This window comes from Amia ocellicauda, chromosome 10, assembly GCF_036373705.1.
Source record: "Amia ocellicauda isolate fAmiCal2 chromosome 10, fAmiCal2.hap1, whole genome shotgun sequence".
Taxonomy (NCBI): domain Eukaryota; kingdom Metazoa; phylum Chordata; class Actinopteri; order Amiiformes; family Amiidae; genus Amia; species Amia ocellicauda.
Window position 1 is genome coordinate 19,876,131 of NC_089859.1, and position 17,596 is coordinate 19,893,726.

General features: G+C 46.4%; 1 protein-coding gene across 1 annotated transcript in view; it reads left to right on the top strand.

Moving 5' to 3' along the window:
• LOC136760152 (uncharacterized) overlaps positions 1-17,596 on the top strand; it is a 110,633-nt gene that overhangs the window by 70,971 nt on the left and 22,066 nt on the right. Inside the window, exons 9-10 of the mRNA XM_066715433.1 lie at positions 11,382-11,435; positions 17,329-17,433. Of these exons, the coding sequence (XP_066571530.1) occupies positions 11,382-11,435; positions 17,329-17,433 (159 nt within the window). The remainder of the gene's footprint in view (positions 1-11,381; positions 11,436-17,328; positions 17,434-17,596) is intronic.

Here is a 17,596-nt window from a genome sequence, read left to right on the forward strand (position 1 = left end):
CGTGTCGAGTCCATTACCTCAGAGACGAGACATGCCCATCCTCTGACAGCCCAGATTAGGGACGATCACACATTTCCTTCAGGTGCAGAGACTCTCAGGTGTGTCTGCCTGGGGGGGTTTGGTCAGCTGATTTGTGTTGTTGTTGTTTGCTTGAGTTGTTTGTTCAGCATAAATAATCTGAGCTTGGTTAAGATAATAAGTCTGTCAGTAGTGTTAACAAACCGAGGATTTCTGCTCAGGTGTAACTTTTTACCTTGAGATTGATCAAAGAAATTCTGTGTCATTTAAAACAAGCAAATAAATACTGAGCAGATCCGAGCAAGATTTCCACCTGCGGATCTCACTCTCTCCCACTCGGCAAAACTGTCCGGCCTCCCGAATGATGAGACTGGGTTTGTCAACAAGTCGCGCGGGTTTGTGCTTTGATTGTCGCGTCTTGACAGCCCCCTTCACCCCGTGCCTCTCAAGGGCTTGATTGCCGCGGTAATGAGAGACGAATCTGGTGTGAAGATTGTGCCGAACGCCACACGTTATTTGACATGAAAAACAGCGCCTAGCGCATCAAAGGCTGTAATAAGATTTAATAAGTCTGCTAATAACCATCTCTCTGATTAGAGGCTGGAGGAGGTGAAGAAGATATGAGTGTTGAACGGGTTTCATCTCCCACCTTTTGTTTTTTTTTCTCTCTCGGTAACGGGAGAAATCCGTGATGCGATTCCAGACTGAGCACCAGAAACAGAAAGAAAAACACCTGTCACCCTCAAAATGTTTGTAAGAGCATAAGACAGTTTCCAATCGAGAGGAGGCTATTCGCCCCATCGTGCTCGTTTGGCGTCCATTAATAACTAAGTGATCCAAGGATCCTATCCAGTCTATTTTTAAATGTTCCCAAATTGTCTCTTCAACCACATCGCTGGGGAGTTTGTTCAGATTGTGACGCCTCTCTGTGTGAAGAAGTGTCTCCTGTTTTCTGTCTTGAATGCCTTGAAGCCCAATTTCCATTTGTGTCCCCGGGTGCGTGTGTCCCTGCTGATCTGGAAAAGCTCCTCTGGTTTGATGTGGTTGATGTCCTTCATGATTTTGAAGACTTGGATCAAGTCCCCACGTAGTCTCCTCTGTTCCAGGGTGAAAAGGTTCAGTTCCTCAGTCTCTCAGTAGGACTTTCCCTTCAGACCTGGAATAAGTCTGGTTGCTCTCCTCTGAACTGCCTCTAGAGCAGCGATATCTTTCTTGAAGTGTGGTGCCTAGAACTGTTCACAGTATCCAGATGAGCTCTAACTAGTGCATTGTACAGTCTGAACATCACTGCCCTTGATTTAGTTTCTGGACTTCAGCTTATTCAATACTTCCAGTTGTAGTTTAGCTGTTTGTTTGTTTGTTTTTTACCTTTACAGATATGTTTTCAGTAAAGAAAAGGACTTCACGTGTGTTGTGGTCTTTCTAAATGCTTTTGCAAAGCAGTATTTGGGAATTTACCAGCATCCCCCAGATTAGGCAGATGAAGGGTGTTTGTTGATGTCAGAGACAGCATGGGCAGTTTATCACTCGGTGAGCGATTGCGTCACTGGGATGAGCTCACACCGGGTCGAAGCGCTCCGAGACGGGGGAGCGCAGTGCCACGTCGTTAATCTCCTCGCTTAACATTGCTTAACGCTTGGCTCACAACACCAGGCGTGAGTTCAGACGTTTCCGTCATCGTTTCGAGGGAAGCGGTGACATGTGTTGAAAGGCAGAGATCACACAGTCAGGAGACTAATCACTGGAAAGGATTATTTTCACGCCTACAACTGACTTCATTCTTTTGAGGGCAGAGGCAGTTTGGCACTAATCCTGCCTTCAGAAACGCTCCACAATGCTTTCATTTCTGTATTATCGTATGGAGATTGCAGGGCGATGTTGACAACATGTGGGTTTGGTTACAGAGAGACCGTTGCCCTGCTGACACCGGCTTTCGACTCGCGTAGGTTTGATTCAGGCGCCTGTAAAAAGACACGCTGGTAGGTCGAAGTTCATGAACACGCGGAGTAGCCTGTTGTGTTTCACAGCGTGCGGCTCCCTCGTGCCGCCGGCCATGCGTTGCCCACGGACGTGCCCCTCGCTTTACGAGGACTTTCGCCTCGTCAGCGGTAAATGGGCAACCAGATCCCAGGTGGATAAACACTTCACTGACGGACTAAGACTGCAAAAGATAAAAGAAAAAAGGTCTTTAATGAAACCTTTATGTTATTTATCTGTGATAGACTTTTCATGCTGTGTTTTAAGTAAAAAAATACTGATTCATATGGTTTTGATGACTACCGGTATCTGATGTTCACAGTAATTGCTTTGAATCGAGATGCGGCTCACGATATCTCTTTGATTTCTGTACAACTCTCCTGTGTATTATGTTCTATTAACTGCTGTGGCTTCTTGTCATAACTACAGACCCATGTTCATTTCTCTGGCCATCCGTAGTTAATCAAGGCTCTGGGACCTTCATCTTCCTCGGGACGACAGTTTGTACCTGCTCACGGTTCTGACGGAAGATGTTTGGCCCACTAACCAGTAACGGGGAATTCTTCATGTCATTTCACTGCGTACAACCGATTAATCTTCAGGGGTAAATTAACGGAGTCGTTGCACTCGGTCCCATCTCGGCCGGTTGAGTGGCAGCTTTGTTTGAGCCTGCCGGGAAGGGGGGGGGGCTTTGTTAAAGTATTTACCCAGAGGTCAGCACCAGGGGCGTTCAATCTATACAGTTTAATTGAAGTCCTGAGTAATGGCTGAATTCAAGTAAACTGTAACGCTTCGAGGCATTAGGTCATCCCAGTGCAGCAAAGGATTAAATAACCAATCAGCAAATAACTTGAAAGTTAGATAGCAACCAGTACGATATTCATTCTCGTCCAGGATTTTCTATAAAAGTGCCAATGAATGGTGACTTGATTCTGTGCACTGGTTCTCAGAAAAGCATTCGCTGGAGGCGCTTGTTAGAGAATTTGCAATTCACAGTTTAAGTCTATTATGCTGTGATTCTTTCCACTGTAAGAGTTGTAAGTTAGGAGATTTGAATCCCCACCTCCTGAAGCTTTCTTGTGAAGGATCTTCTTAGAACTTAGTGATGGCTCAACAGAAGCAACCAAACCTCCCTTAACACGGGCGTCATTTGTGAAAAATAAGCAGAGAACTAGGTATATCAGGGTATTTAACGTTTTTATTTTAATCAGTATGATAAAACGGTGTGAGAGAAACGTGTTAGATTTCCCGCAGCACACATTCTGCATCCGAAACATCACAAAACGCGCTGTCATGCTGTTTAGTTTTGTTTTGTCTCCTTACTGTGCAATTCTGTTCTCAGTAACTACTTAATGACGATTGTGTGCAGACACCAAGTCAGCAAATATCTCTGCAGGGAGGACTTGTTATTCACAGTTTGTGTGAGTTCAAATGAGTGCATTCGTTTTGTTTCTCTTCAGGTAAAGCATAGTTTTGAAACCCACAAACACAAGTTCAGTCGAGCTAAACCAGGAGGCTGCACAGGTACACAGGCTCCTGCAGGTCTTGGGCTCTTTATCATTGTTGTTTATGAAACTTCCAGGGTTTAATAATTACATTTTCAAAAAACGTCACATGGCTGAGCCCAGGCCCTGCATTTTTTGTTCCTGGTTTTGGTTGTATTCGTTTTAATTCTTGTTGACCTTATTGATCAATACAATTCCCTCTCTTGGTGTTCCTGGCTTCTTCTCGGGAATATCTGTCGATGGCTTCTCTGCGGTGCGTGAGTCTGTCCATCAGAGCTGATCATAAGTGCGTATAAAAATGATGTCACTTATGATGTCGCCGGAGCTGCTGAGGAGATGAGACCCGACCCATAATGACTCTGACGCAGAAGAGTTTTTATTACGCCAGCGCCGCCATCTTATCAATTCCCCGATGGAGTCATTGAAGCCTTTAACTTCGCTGACTTTTCATCTGGCCAGTTGGAGAGTGATATGATCTGTAAACCCAGTGAGATGCCCCTGTAGAGCCTGGCAATACCTCTCTGCCTCTGTGTTTGAAAAGGCCGGGACAGAATATCATGTCAACATGTGAAAAATGCACTGATCAGAACTCTTTAGCAGGTCGACGAGAATCCCTAAAATAGAGAGATTTTGTTCTAGAACTCCATACCCAAACGGGGAGAGCAGTGATTAAATGTGCTTGGACATCTTCCAGAGCTGCACCTCGCTCTATAGTGGTAGATTCCCCTGTATTATTTCATTAGCCTGTTTTTCTAATTGATTAACGAGCTCCTTCGCTCAGAGCCCCCGCATCTCTCTCACACATTCACTCGAACCGGCGTGATTCGTGTTAAAGTGGCAATCAGAGCGCGGACTGTTGTTCCCCGCGTCCTGCCAGCGCCGGCGCATTATTACTGCGGCTTGAAATTAACTTCACAAGACCTGCTTCATGCCGGGAGAGGGAGCGAGGGGGTGGGGGGTTATTCTCGAGTGCAGGGGAATTGGAGAAAGCTGGCAACTTCTAAAACGGAAAAAAAAAGAAAGAACGAATGAGCGAACAGCCTGCAAAAGCTCCTCTAATGAGAGTTAAATAATAGGTTTCTTTGATAACCTGTTATTTCGGTTACTGCCTGACACCCATGTCTTGTAATTGGCAATGAACACAAAGGGAATTGGATCACGCGTCTGCAGCAGAGAAGAGGCACGTTCTCTGTGGAAGGAGCTGAATGAATGTTCAATTGTGTGGAAACGGCGGCCCGGGCTGCCGGGGGGGAAATGCAGCCCCTCTGGAGGGGAGATGAATGGCGCTGCATGAGCCATTAAATACTAGAAAGGTGAAACGGCTTGATATCTCAGTTTGAAGTAACTTTGCATATAATACACTTAAAGCAGGTTAATCTCGTGTTAAAAATCTAAAAATACACACGTGTCTCGTGGGCGGTGCTTCTGTCCAGGAAGTCCTGCGCAGATTCAGTCATATTTAACAGCTTGACAGGAGACGCAAATCTGAAATGCACTTGATGGGAAGTTTACAAAGGGTTACTAGGCCTTTCATGTTGGCGATACGTTAAGAGGAGTGGGTGCAGGGCTGATCGTGCGCTTCCTGTGATGAAGCTGGCGTTGACATCTGATCAATAAAGTGCTTAGCCAATAATAAAGCAGTTGAGCCAGGGTGGGTTATTTGAGTTCAAAGTTCAAACCCGGCCGTGAGAAAATCTTTTGAATGAAACAGGGATTTGAAATTGACCACTGATTATTAGTGCAGCTTCGCTTTAAATGCCTGTAACCTCTTATATTGAAGCTAATTTTCTGTGTCGAATTCATCACCGTGGATGACTGTTCGGTCGGTTGTTACAGGATCTCTACAGAGCGCCTTTCTTCCTTGTTCTTGACCACTGAAATGTCGTGACTGAAAATAACTTAACATTCAAAGGTCGATCGCAGTTTGAAATTAGCCGTACGGTGCTGAAAAGCCCAAATGTACCGAGTGTTTATCTGGAACTCCATGTCCTTAATTGTTTCTCGGAATACGCCTTTGAATTTAATTGCTTTCTGGCTGAGAAACTTTGTTTTTATGGTCAGGAATTGAAGCTGCTCTTTCTGAATTAAATAAACGAACCTATGAAATCTGAATTGCGTTACGGAGCATCTGTGTTTCATCATGGAGTTCACTCTGCTTGTGTGAATGTAATGAATCCTGGGAAAGAAAGGCAAATGAGAGCGAGAAACCTCTGTCCACTGTTTATATCCTCCGGCTCGGACCCGGTCAAAGACATAGGGTTTATCTCTCTGTAGTGATGCTGGTTTACAGAATGATCAAACTGCTACAGACAGAAAGTGGACAGAACCGATTGGTCACTCAAAAAACAATACAGAATCCCAGCCTGAGAGCTCTGTGTCCCTTCAATACACCCAGGCCTCCAGGTGTGAAGAGGACAGTGTGGCACGTGTCCCCTGTGGGACTGGTTTCAGCCCCAGTACAGGAAGACAAGGAACACAAGCGGTTCTATAACGAGAGCAGATGCAGGAGTCACATGGCAAGTCCTGTGACCCCCCCACCAAAACACCTGACAGTTACCTGCACCAGGTGTTTCTACTGCACACAGCTGAACGCATTAAATCAGCCGCAGTCGGCTGCCGGGCCCAGGGCTGTTTCTGTTCAGTTTGTATTGTGATTCTGACCGTGTGGTTTTGTGCTGCCCGCTTCTGGAAGGACGACTCGTGGAGATCGTGAGGCGCAGCGGCCGAAGAGCAGCCTCAAAGCAGCCCTGAAACCATTGCCTCTGCATTTGCATGTCTTCACAGTGGTTTGTCACCTGCAGTCTGATCATGTGTGTCGTGTCGCTGCAGTGTGTTCATTACGACACTGTAAACACCTTCCCATTACAAATAAATAATAATATAAATACATCTCTCATTGTGACAGATCATTATCAGAGCTCTGCTGCTTTTCAGGATCTGTTGGTCATTAGGAGTGGGATGGACTGCGTGTGGCCCGGGGGGGTGACTTTCATTAGCATTGTATTTTGTTCGCAGTTTTTGCCCTGTTTTCTGATGTCAATGTAGGATCTGGATTCCCGATACCTTGTTGAATGTGACAGTTGACACTTCCTGCTCTGATCCTGCTTGTCCGCCCTGTACGATACTGCTGTGATGTCATTTCATCCGTGTAGCTGCTGTAATGCAATCCACCGCAAACACTTTAAAAATGGTCTTGCAGTGTGTGCAGTGTGTTCTTCATGCTGCTGTGTGTAGTTTGTCCTGTCTATTCGTAAAAAGTTGTATTGTTTATTGGCTGAATAGAAAACATTTTATAAAGGTCAAAGTACTTACAATAGGACAGTGTATAGTAGGTACTCAGAAACTACATGTTAGTTACTCATAAAAACAGTGTAATTATGCATTTGTTAACATGTACTTAATGTGTAAAAATGATTAACTGTATATGTAAGTTGAGAAGAGACCAGCGCGTCTCCAGCAATCGGCTCTGAGGAGCGGGATGACGCAGCCTCCCACGGCAACAAACGGGCGTTCAGAGGGAGACGAGAATCTGAAACTGCATTGAAACAGCGCGGGGGGCTCCTGCAGGGGTTGGGACGACGGGGTGTGCGTCCGTGTTGTGCGTTCCAGAGCACCAACGCACCATGCCGAGTGTCCGTCTCCACTATGCAGCGCTGCAGCGCCCCCCCCCCCCCCAATGTGTATACTTTAATTTTGACTGGGTTTGACCTTCACCTTGTGTAGAGAGGCTTTTATATCTTTACCAAAATAAAAAAAGAAGAACGAAAAGGGAAAAATCAATAAATCATCGGCGCCGGCCAGGGCTCATATGTTTGAAGATTACTTTAAAGATGAAAAACAATTCTGTGCTGTAGTGGACCGCCGGAGCTGATAAATGGACAGAATTAGTTAAAGCTGCTCACATCATTTGATGAAAGCCACTTGAGCTGCAGTTCGCAGGAAAATAGTTCAATTTCACAAAGGAATTGAGCAGATTACACTCAGAGAGGCCTGGGATGCTTTATTGACTTATTTATTTATTAAATTAGTTGATTCTGCAACTGCAATATTGGGGTCTCTTTTTATCCAGCTTTTTATATACGTGTTTATTTTAATCAGATATGAACGATTGAAATGCATGTCTTTCTGAGTGTCTGTCTTTCTGTGTGTGTGTGTATTAAAGGGCTCTTTCTGTCCTTTATTCTCTTCCTTCTTTGTTCTTTCCTTTTTACCCATGTCTTGTGTTTTTAATGATGTAACCGCCACGGCAGCACACCTATTTATGCACCGGAAGTGGAGAGACGAGATCTTTGGGCCCGTTTAATTTAGTTTCAAAAGACTTTTTAGGCTGAGACTAATGACCCCTCGATCTGCCACTTGATGCTTGATCAAAACATGGAGAGGAAGACGGACGGGCGGGTGGGGGGGTTAGGATGACTAAGCATCGCTTATGATCCCAAGAATGTCTCCAAAATTCATTAGACTGTCACGCTGAACGAAACGGGAACGGAGACCTTCCCTCGATTCCCGTTGGAGCCGATGTGTGGCGACGGAGAGGAAGAGAGAAGAGCCTCATTAAAAACTGTGTGACCTGCCGCTCTGGCATGATCAGACACGTCTCCCGCGGTACCGTCGCTGACAGACGGCTGCTTACCAATCCGCACCTTAAATGGCACATACGCCGTCCGCCGTGCCGTGCCATCGGTGGGCTGTAACTGTTTAAAGCTTCTGAACAGGAGGGATGCCCCAATCACACAGCTCGTCTTTAACACCATCAACCGTGTTTGTAGAGCAGAATCTGTGTCCTTGTGTACCTTGGTTGTCGACTGACAGGGGGGTTATTTCCCCTCGTTCGTTTCCAGTCCCACCTCCACTCAGTCCACTCAGGTCTGATTCTGACGCCGTCACAAAATGAATTGAAGGAAGCGGTAGAGTAGGAAACGATTAATCAATTTACCATGGGTTTGTAAAAGACAAATGAGAGAGAAACACCTCCGCTCCTGTTCGACCATGTGCTTCATTACCAGGAGAGGAAAGCAGTGAGGGGTCTTCAAACAGGTCCTCTTTAAATAGCCTCCACAGAACAAGGTATATGTTCAGGGCTTTAGATCTATATATAGAAGAATACGTGAAGCAATGTGGACATGTCTGGCTAATTGGGAGGTGGAGCTCATCAGTGTTGTGATGTTGTTTTGCAGCCGATCTGAGGTCTGGATGAATATCCCGTGCTGGGGGGGGGGGGACAAGGGGGATTAATATCACATCAGGGAGGGAATTAACCCCCCCATGAAGGACAATTATATTCCTCTGACTGAGGTGATAAGTCCCCTTTGTCTGTGAGCACCTCGTCCGCTCCTCCGGTGATTTAGTGTTAAAAATTCAGTTCACAATCGTGTTTATTGCAGTCCTTAAAGAGTCTTCTGCTTTCCTTGACTGTCTCCTTGATTGATTTTTTTTTTTTTTAGGGGGGTGTTTTATGTGTAATTTATGCAAGAGCCCCAGTCGAGGTGTGAAATGTGGTTATGTTGGTTATCCTGTCGGTATCCTGTCCACTATAATTACACTATTGGAGGAATAGAACTAGATGAAGTATCGCATGAGAAAGACCTAGGAGTCTATGTGGACTCCTCACTTTCTCCATCCAAACAATGTGGGGAAGCAATAAAAAAGGCAAACAATGTTAGGGTATATCTGGAATCTGGAACAAACTCCTCAGCGATTAAAAACTCTATCAGTGATGTTCACGCTGCTCGAATCCCCAGTTTACAGCCTGGCGCTGTTCTCCGTGTCTGAACACACGGGCAGCACTGCGCCGGCAGCGGCCCAAGCCAGGCCGATCCCGCGGTGCCGAGTGGACGTGAGCCAGACGGCATTTCCTGTGACCGGCAGGGTTTCGACTGGATAGGATCCTTGGATCACTTACTTATTAATGTACACCAAACGAGCACGATGGGGCGAATGGCCTCCTCTCGATTGGACACTTTCTTGTGTTCTTATGTTCTTAATGAGATTCTGCCTCTCTGTCTTTCTCCAGATGAGGTTGTTTTCAGATACTTAAGAGCGGAAATATGTTGTCTTGGATGGTTGGGGGGGCACGGTGCTGGACAGCCAGACGTGTGACCTGCGTGACCCCTCTGTGTTTCAGGAGGGACTCGGCTCCCAGTCCGCCGTGAAGCTGTCAGATCTGCCAGTGCATAACATTTAAGTTACGCTTTGAGATGACTTTTAGTTTCGTGGCAAGTGAAGTCAGATTAATGGGCAGCTTTTATAATTAATCCATCCCCACCCCCACCCCCCCCAAGACCACAGGGTGAGCGCAGTGACTGGAGATTGTAATTGTCACGGGTGTCAAATAAAACACGCTATTATTAAGTCCAGGCTGAGTTTTATCGTAGCATGAGGCCATAAATTGCGTGGTCAGTCGTTTAAATTATGGGGTGCAGCCTCTTCCTACCGGTTCTGGCTCTCGTCCCCGGTGCAGAGCACTTGACTTCAGACCTTCGCTAACAAATTGCAGGGCTCTGGACTGGAAGGACGGCCTCCTATGTCCCATAAACAAGATCTGTATGACAACGCCGCCACTGCCAGGGGGGAGGGTGGCTTAACCTGTTCGCTGCACCAGAGTTTGAGCAGAGAAGGATATTGTGACGCTCAGCGAATGGGCACCCCAGTCAAACATAAGAAAGTGTCCAATCGAGAGGAGGCCATTCGCCCCATCGTGCTCGTTTGGTGTCCATTAATAACTATATAAGTATATTTTTAAATGTTCCCAAATTGTCTCTTCAACCACATCACTGGGGAGTTTGTTCCAGATTGTGACGCCTCTCTGTGTGAAGAAATGTCTCCTGTTGCAAGACGCCACGTGTACACGGCAGCGCGGGAAACACTGTGTGTTGAAACTGTGTGTGTGCGCCAGAGAGGGACGCAATTAGGCTTTACAATAAATCCGCTCTGTTCCCGGCTCGTCAGGGCCGATTAGCCGGCTCTTCAATGGAGTCTTTATCTGTTCGTATCTGGTTGAAAACTTGTATCTTTTTCTCATTAGTATCATACAATAAAACTGTTATCTGCAACAGTAACTGTAATGCAGGAAGTGTTGGTAATTTAAGATGTTGGATTAATTATCTCTAAAGCCGAATCAGAAAGAAGGCTCCAGGGTCGAATTAAAACCTCAAAGCAGTTAAAATCAACATCCCTCGTTCCGCCACTGAGTGAAAGTGCTTTTACTGCACGTGTTTAGCAATGGGGCTGTACAATCCGTTCCAGGCACTAATGCAAATCGTTAAACTTGCATTCACGTTGCTGCAGCCTTTTATTTATATACGCTATCTCTGCCCGTGTTTTTTAATCAACCGTTGGGGCACACCCTGGTGGTGTGGAGGGCAACGCCTCCGTCCGCAGTGCAGGTCAGGTGACAGTGAGCTGGTCTCAACACAGCCATGCCATCTGGTGTCTCGGGACAGGGGTTGCCCAAGGGTGCGAAGGTGAACGCTGACTGGGGCAAACTCCTCGGGCGCCTGGAGGTTTGCGTTGTTGGCTGCTCCATCTGCATTGAATCCTCTGACTGGCTAGAACACGTCTGGGAAACACTGGAAAGGCAAATCAGGCAAAAGCCTCGGAGACGGACTACTGCCGGTCTAGGAATCGTGCTGTGTGAAGGAATGGCAAAGCGTTCCTTCAGACGTCTGTTAGCAGGTTTGCCACAGCCGTGAAGGACGAGGGACCGGTCTTCAACCACACAACTGTTGCGTTCTTCATTTAAGAGGTTCAATTATCCCAGAGACCCTCCTGCCCATGCAAACCTCTGAGAGCTCGACGACGTCAATGTTGAGATTTTGAACGAACTCCTGTTCGTTGAAATGAATGTGGACTCACGTGTTTATTTCTGTTTTTTTCCTCCAGATTTCAACCGAAGTCCTCGAGCAGCTTTTGGAAGAGGATGATGAAGTCGTTCAGGTACAGTTTCAGCTGCAGGTTTTGTTTTTGTTTTCCTTCTGGTAGAAAATAATCAAGTGATCTTCCAAAACCATTATGAGGTCCATGCTTTTGTTTAGATGAATGTGAAAGTAGTTTTGATATAACTTAGAGATGGGAAACGAGTCTCTCTAGTTACGTGGCGTCCCTATACTGAAGTAGATGTCTTGTGAAGAGGGGGGTTAATGTATTCCCATTTTCTTTCTTTCTCTGGTTTGATTTGTGAGCCTGGCCTGGAGCTCTGTACGGTCCTTAGATCCTCACCTTTAAAGAAAAATAAAGACTTTTTCTGTCTTAAATCACTTCATGGTCTCCTGTCTTTAAGGAGAGGTCTTCACGGACGAGGCGCTCGATGGCGTCGTTGTGTTTCGCGGCTCCGTTCTCAGTCCAGCCTGTTGAAATAAGATGTCAGGTGGAGCTGCTATGAATCTGCACTTCTTGCCGAGGCGCAGAGTGGGCCTTTAACACACATGTCCATGGAGATTTACGACCCACGGTTATGAAATTGATGACAATTTGGAGCGAGTCTCCCGACCAGGCTTGTAAATTCTAATAAAAATTACCGTCTGTGCCGTCGCAAATGGGCCGTGATTGATGTTCGCTCTCTGCCAGCTCTTGTAAACACATGCCATTTAAATTCCCTCCGTTCGGTTCAGTCTCCCCATTTCCCTGCTAGAGGACTGACAGCTTTCTAAAATTAGCCGTGGCAGAGCCGTCGTGCTGCTCGTCTTCGTACAGGGAGGGTCCTGGCCATCTTTGTACGATACTGTGAATGAGGGAAACAGTCCGTACCGTGAATTCGCCAAAAGACCAGACATCGCACACTGGTGGGCCGTCACTGGAGACCCCCGCCAGGCATCGTCAACAACATATGAGAGGAGGACTTTTTAATCCGGTTTTAATGTCAGCCTCTCTAATGACAGCGTGGAGGGGGTGTGTCACGTTGGCTCTCTCTTGTGCAGACTGTGACCCGTGGGTTTCATCAGTCGGGCAGATTTGACGGATTCATTGAAAAGACCCCCGACCGAGGCTTTGTCCGTCTGTTTTTGTCTGACTTTTATTCAGAACTTTTTGGGTCACAGGACACCCTGCACATCTCCTGCGGCCACACAGATCAATAAAAAGCATTTTAAAGGGACCTGCAGTTAGCTATTTAGTTCACATTTAGCGGACTTAAAAGCTGGGTTCTACCGCTGATAAAGTCCAGCTGGATTAGGAGGAAATAAATCTGTGTGGTAAAGATGTGTCACCCGCCCCCGCCAGGTCCGATCGCTCTTCGGCTGTAATAGGGACCCGGGCCCAGGGATGGGCTGTCTATTATGCATGCGGGTCTTTGTGCACGGAGCTGATCGAGCGGCGTTTCTCTAAGCAGCCGGGCCTCACCGCACGTGCCAGCGCATGGAGCTGCGGATTACACCGCCGAATTAAAGCCTTTTCTTTTTTTCTCTCCCCGCATTTAATTGCTTGGAGTGTTTTTTCTTTTCTTTTTTCTTTCCCTCTGTCCATTAGGAAACATGGTTTATATCCCTCCATTAAATGTGTTTAAAATTACCATAATTACACAGATCCCAGGCAGAAATTTGCATATATATCCAGAGCCGTAATCAGAATGTTCACGCTGAAGTTTTCAACAAGGCTTTCTCCAAACTTGGGTATTTTCATCCCTAAACGATCTGTACTTAGCTCGAGGGTTAATCACAGAGCACATTTCCTGTCACTTTCCATTTGACTGCTCGTTCTCTTTATCTCTGCGTCGTTCTTCCCTTTTTTTAAATTCGTTTTTAAAACCAAACTGTTATTAAGCTGATTTAACAAAGGTGATGGATAAAATAGTGGTAATTAAATAAAAGGATTATGATAAAGTGTAGATTAAGGTGCATTTATATGAGTGGACTGTATTATAAATCCTTCTTTCTTCGGTGGCTTTGCACGGGGCGAGAACAAGACGTGATTTAACCCCTTCAGCATCAGCGCAGCCATCTGGGCTCTTTCTCCACAGAATCTACTGGAAAATAATTGATTAATGTCATCAATGAAAGGATTAACGTCTCTGACTGTGTACATGCTTTTGTTTAATATCGGCCTGATTGGCCTTCGCTGGTTGTCCGAATGATGGCCAGTATTTGAACTGGTTTCACTGGGAACGGAGGCGTGTAGCAAGAACTACCACAGAAACATGTCGACCACCTCCAAGGGAAAAAAAAGCCACAGAGATGTTTGTTGTCATTTTATACAAGTTTTCTCTACCTGTGTGTAATTAACTTGCTTTCTTTTGTGTGAGGGAGAGAAAAATAAAGAAAATCTATTTTGGAAGTGCTGAAGGAAAGGAGGGGACGTGCCTTTGGAGATGTGTGAATCTGCCAATCAATCTATCAATCCATCCATGTTTGTTACAGACTTCACACTTTCACAGATGCAGCACAGTCACAACACAGTCACAGCGACCGTCCGAGTCAACATAACCGTCAGGCACAGAGGACAGAAAACAAAAAGTTCACTTATATCTGGCGAACTGGAGTGTTTCTGTCATCTTCAGAGTTTTCGGTAACATCTCTAAATGTGCCTCGTCTATCAGGAACTCGACATGGATGAGTTTAACTACCAGGACATCCTCGGTGAAATCACAGTGCTGGGGTTCAAAATCACAGTGTTATTGTTTCCTTTATGTGTGTTTTCATCTCCCAGGGCTTAATTTGTGACCCAGAAACACAATAACTTTCAAAACGGCAATAAAGGACTTCATCCCCACAGTATTGATGTCAACTGAGTTCACAGATAGAGCAAAGCGTGTTGGCATTTTCTAACAGCAATTGTATTACATTCAGTTCAGTGTGTTAATAGTGTCGCCTTATTGTTTCGTTAGGTAAGAAGCTGATGTTAAAGCTGAAAATGCATGAATACATTCACTGTGTGTGTGTATGCACACGTATTCTTTATTTGTTTGTTTGTCTCTGACTCTGCTCCAGTCCTCTACAGTGTTTCTCATTGTTTTAAATGCTAAATCATGTTCAAAACTCAGATGTTTGAACTCATTTGATCAGAGCAGTGTATGTTTGTGCGAAACCTATATCTGCATCGCCGTTGCCAGAGAATAAAGACTTTAAAAAGCCTCTCTAACTGGGAGAATCGGATCTACACCGTTATATTCTCCTCATTCCTCCCACCTCACCCCCATCACTGCACAGCATTTGCATCGCACTCGTGTGTGTTGCTGCTCTGCTCTGTGAATCTCCCCGTGTTTAAGGAGGGTCTCCGCGTCGCTGCGACAGCGGTGCCGGTGACTGATGACCTGTGAACGTCTCCCCCCGCGAACTCAATCATGTCCTTGTTTTGAGCTCGGCTCTGCCGGCGTCGCGCTGTAATCCTGTTGAAGAATTGCGTTAATAGGAGGTTCTTTCCTCTAAAGGTGAATTTTTAAATTTATTGCTGTGATCTTTCATTATGGGTTTTTGAATTAATTTCCCTTACAAGCTGAAGGACGGAGCGTTTGACACCGCAAACAGAAGCTGCTGACATTTTTTTCTCTTTTATGAATACTCCCAGAAGTCATCAAATATTCATTTCTGTTTAAGATGCATACTTTTCCCATTTTTGCCGCGACGCCGGGCTGCCCTTTCGCTCGGAGGACTCGGTTTGTGCCGGATGCATACATTATGCAACATTATTTTATAGGTTACCGAGCTGCGGTTTTTAAGTCAACCGATATTTATTTTACTGGGCACCTTTTCACAGAGAGCCAGAGAGCCAGAGAGAACCAAACCCAAAGTGATTCAGTTAAAGTACAGTTTAAAACTTGACTGCGTTATTATAAAGCACAAATACTTTCACACAGTGAGGAGATCTGCAGGCGAAGGAGTCAAAGAAATGCATTTGAGAGGTAGACTACTGACCATGAACAGTGTCTGTATGTGTATGTGTGCATATATGTGTGTGTGTGTCTGTGTCTCTCTCTCTCTCTCTCTCTCTCTCTCTCTCTCTCTCTGTGTCTGTGTGTGTGTGGGAGTATCGGTGTGTGAGAACTGGACAATTTCACCACTTATCATAAACAGCCATCGTAAGAGTCCTGCCTGTAACGCTGTTTCAGGTATTAACTCCTAATTGCCCACATCGGCGGAGTGACGTTTCAGAGGTGGAGACGCACGGCTGCAGACGGCGGTCACTTCGTCTCCTTCACTCCTGCAGCGCCATTCGCGCGATGGCAGATGTTCTGAATATCTTCAGCCGGCGACGGTTTTTCTTCACTTAATTCGGCTCCGTTATGAAGCTCAGTTTGACTCGGTGCCAGGCGTTCCCCACGCCGTGCCATCTGCGCCGTCGTCACTCAGATTCCTGCCGCTGAGTGGATCCCGTGTGCGGGCAGATTATAAAAATAGAAAGCGTGTGTTGGGGGCGATGGGCCGCTAATGATCGCTTCATTCACAGACCCCCCATTACTGCTTAATGACTCAGCTCCTTCGGTACAGAGGTGCTCTCGGTCTGAGGATTGCATTCACAACAGAAACCCGCGTGATGAGGCCAAAAGGAGAGGATGGGGGGCTTATTCCCTTTCACCTCTGCTGTGTTCATGTCCAGTGTGACAGTCTGAAGCGCTTTTAACAGCTAAGAGCTTTACTTGACGGGAACTAAGTGAAAAGACCTCGAAGAGCAGACAGTCCCTGTTAAATTAGCCATGTGCGCGACTCCATTGCTCCGAGGCTTAATGGAACGCACACCAGACGGCTCCTTCGCCGTGGGTCAACGGGAATGTCAATCGATAGCGGGTGATCTGGGTGGCGCGGTGCTGAAGTCCCTGTTTCTACCTAGAGAGAATTAAGATGTGTTTTTCTCCACAGTGATTGTCTCTTTAACCTCCTGGACTCTAGAGGGAGACAGAGACAGAAGTGGTGCAGTTACAGGTATTGTGTGTCAGGGTGTGAAGATTGATAAACGGTGAGCTGAGAGTGGCAGACCCGCTGAAAGCCTGACTGAATACAGACCTTGTTCCTTCAAAGGGAGAAGTGCGCCTCTTCCCAGCTCGGCTTGATCACCCCTTTGTGTGCTGCACGTCTGCCTGTTCGCTTTGATCACAACCGTTCGATCGGCAATCATTTGACATTGAGCGTTGGCTTCAGAAGGCCGGCCTGGTAGAGCCGAACAGCTGTTTTTGTTGTAGCGGGAGAACATAACAAAACGATGACTCTGCGATGAGAGGGGGGTGCGGAGAGGTAATCTCAAATCAAAGGCCGTCAACATGAAAGGGCTGTTGAGGCGTAGAGGACCGCACTGTTTTGTCGTGATGGCTTAAGAAGCTACGCTGCCTTTGTGTGCCCTGCGGTGCACGGTGTATCTGAGGACTGCTTCAGCAGCTCACTTTGATATCTTGTGTGTGACTGTGGTTTTCATTGTCCCGAGGAAGCCGGTCGATCAGTGCGTGTTCCTTGGCTGTTTTGATACCTTTGACCTCCGTTGACCGACAGCGGTCCAGTGTGCCGTCCTGAGCTGAGGACATCTTGCCATCATTCGGCAAATATCTTCAGGGTCACGCCTGTAGCTCCATCTGATCTCCTCTGCCACCCTCACACAACTCTCTGTCCTGTGAGGAGCCTGTTTGTGTGTATCCGTCTTGGTTTCCCTTGTAACGCTGTGTGTGTGTTGAACATTGTGTGTCAGTGCCTGGAATACAGGCATCTGCTAAACAACTTCATAGCGATGCTAATAATAACGAGGATGTCCTCCGGTGATCGGCGTTGACGTTTGGTCTCCAGTTCTCTCTCAGTGTGGGCACAGATGCGCCTCGCCCCGGTCTCCATTGAGTGTAACAGTTATGAACCATGTCTCCTTGGCACAGACTCGTCTGACTGGACAGCAGTAACCCACGGGTGTCACTCTCTCCTAGGTGTGGTACCTGCTGGGCTGGCTGTGCTACCTACAGGCAGAGAAGCCCGAGGAGGCGGACGCGTTCAAGGACTCGGCGAGAACCTATCTGACGAAGGCCAAGAAGGTAGGGGGTTTTATTATTTATAAACTGAGCACAGGCACTGAACATCCACAGATAAACACGCTTTCCAAGGACCCCAGTTCTCTCGCAGCCTTCATATAAACTCGGTTATGGGAGTCGAACGCTGATTTATATTTTACAACTCTGTATTTTGCCATCAAAATTA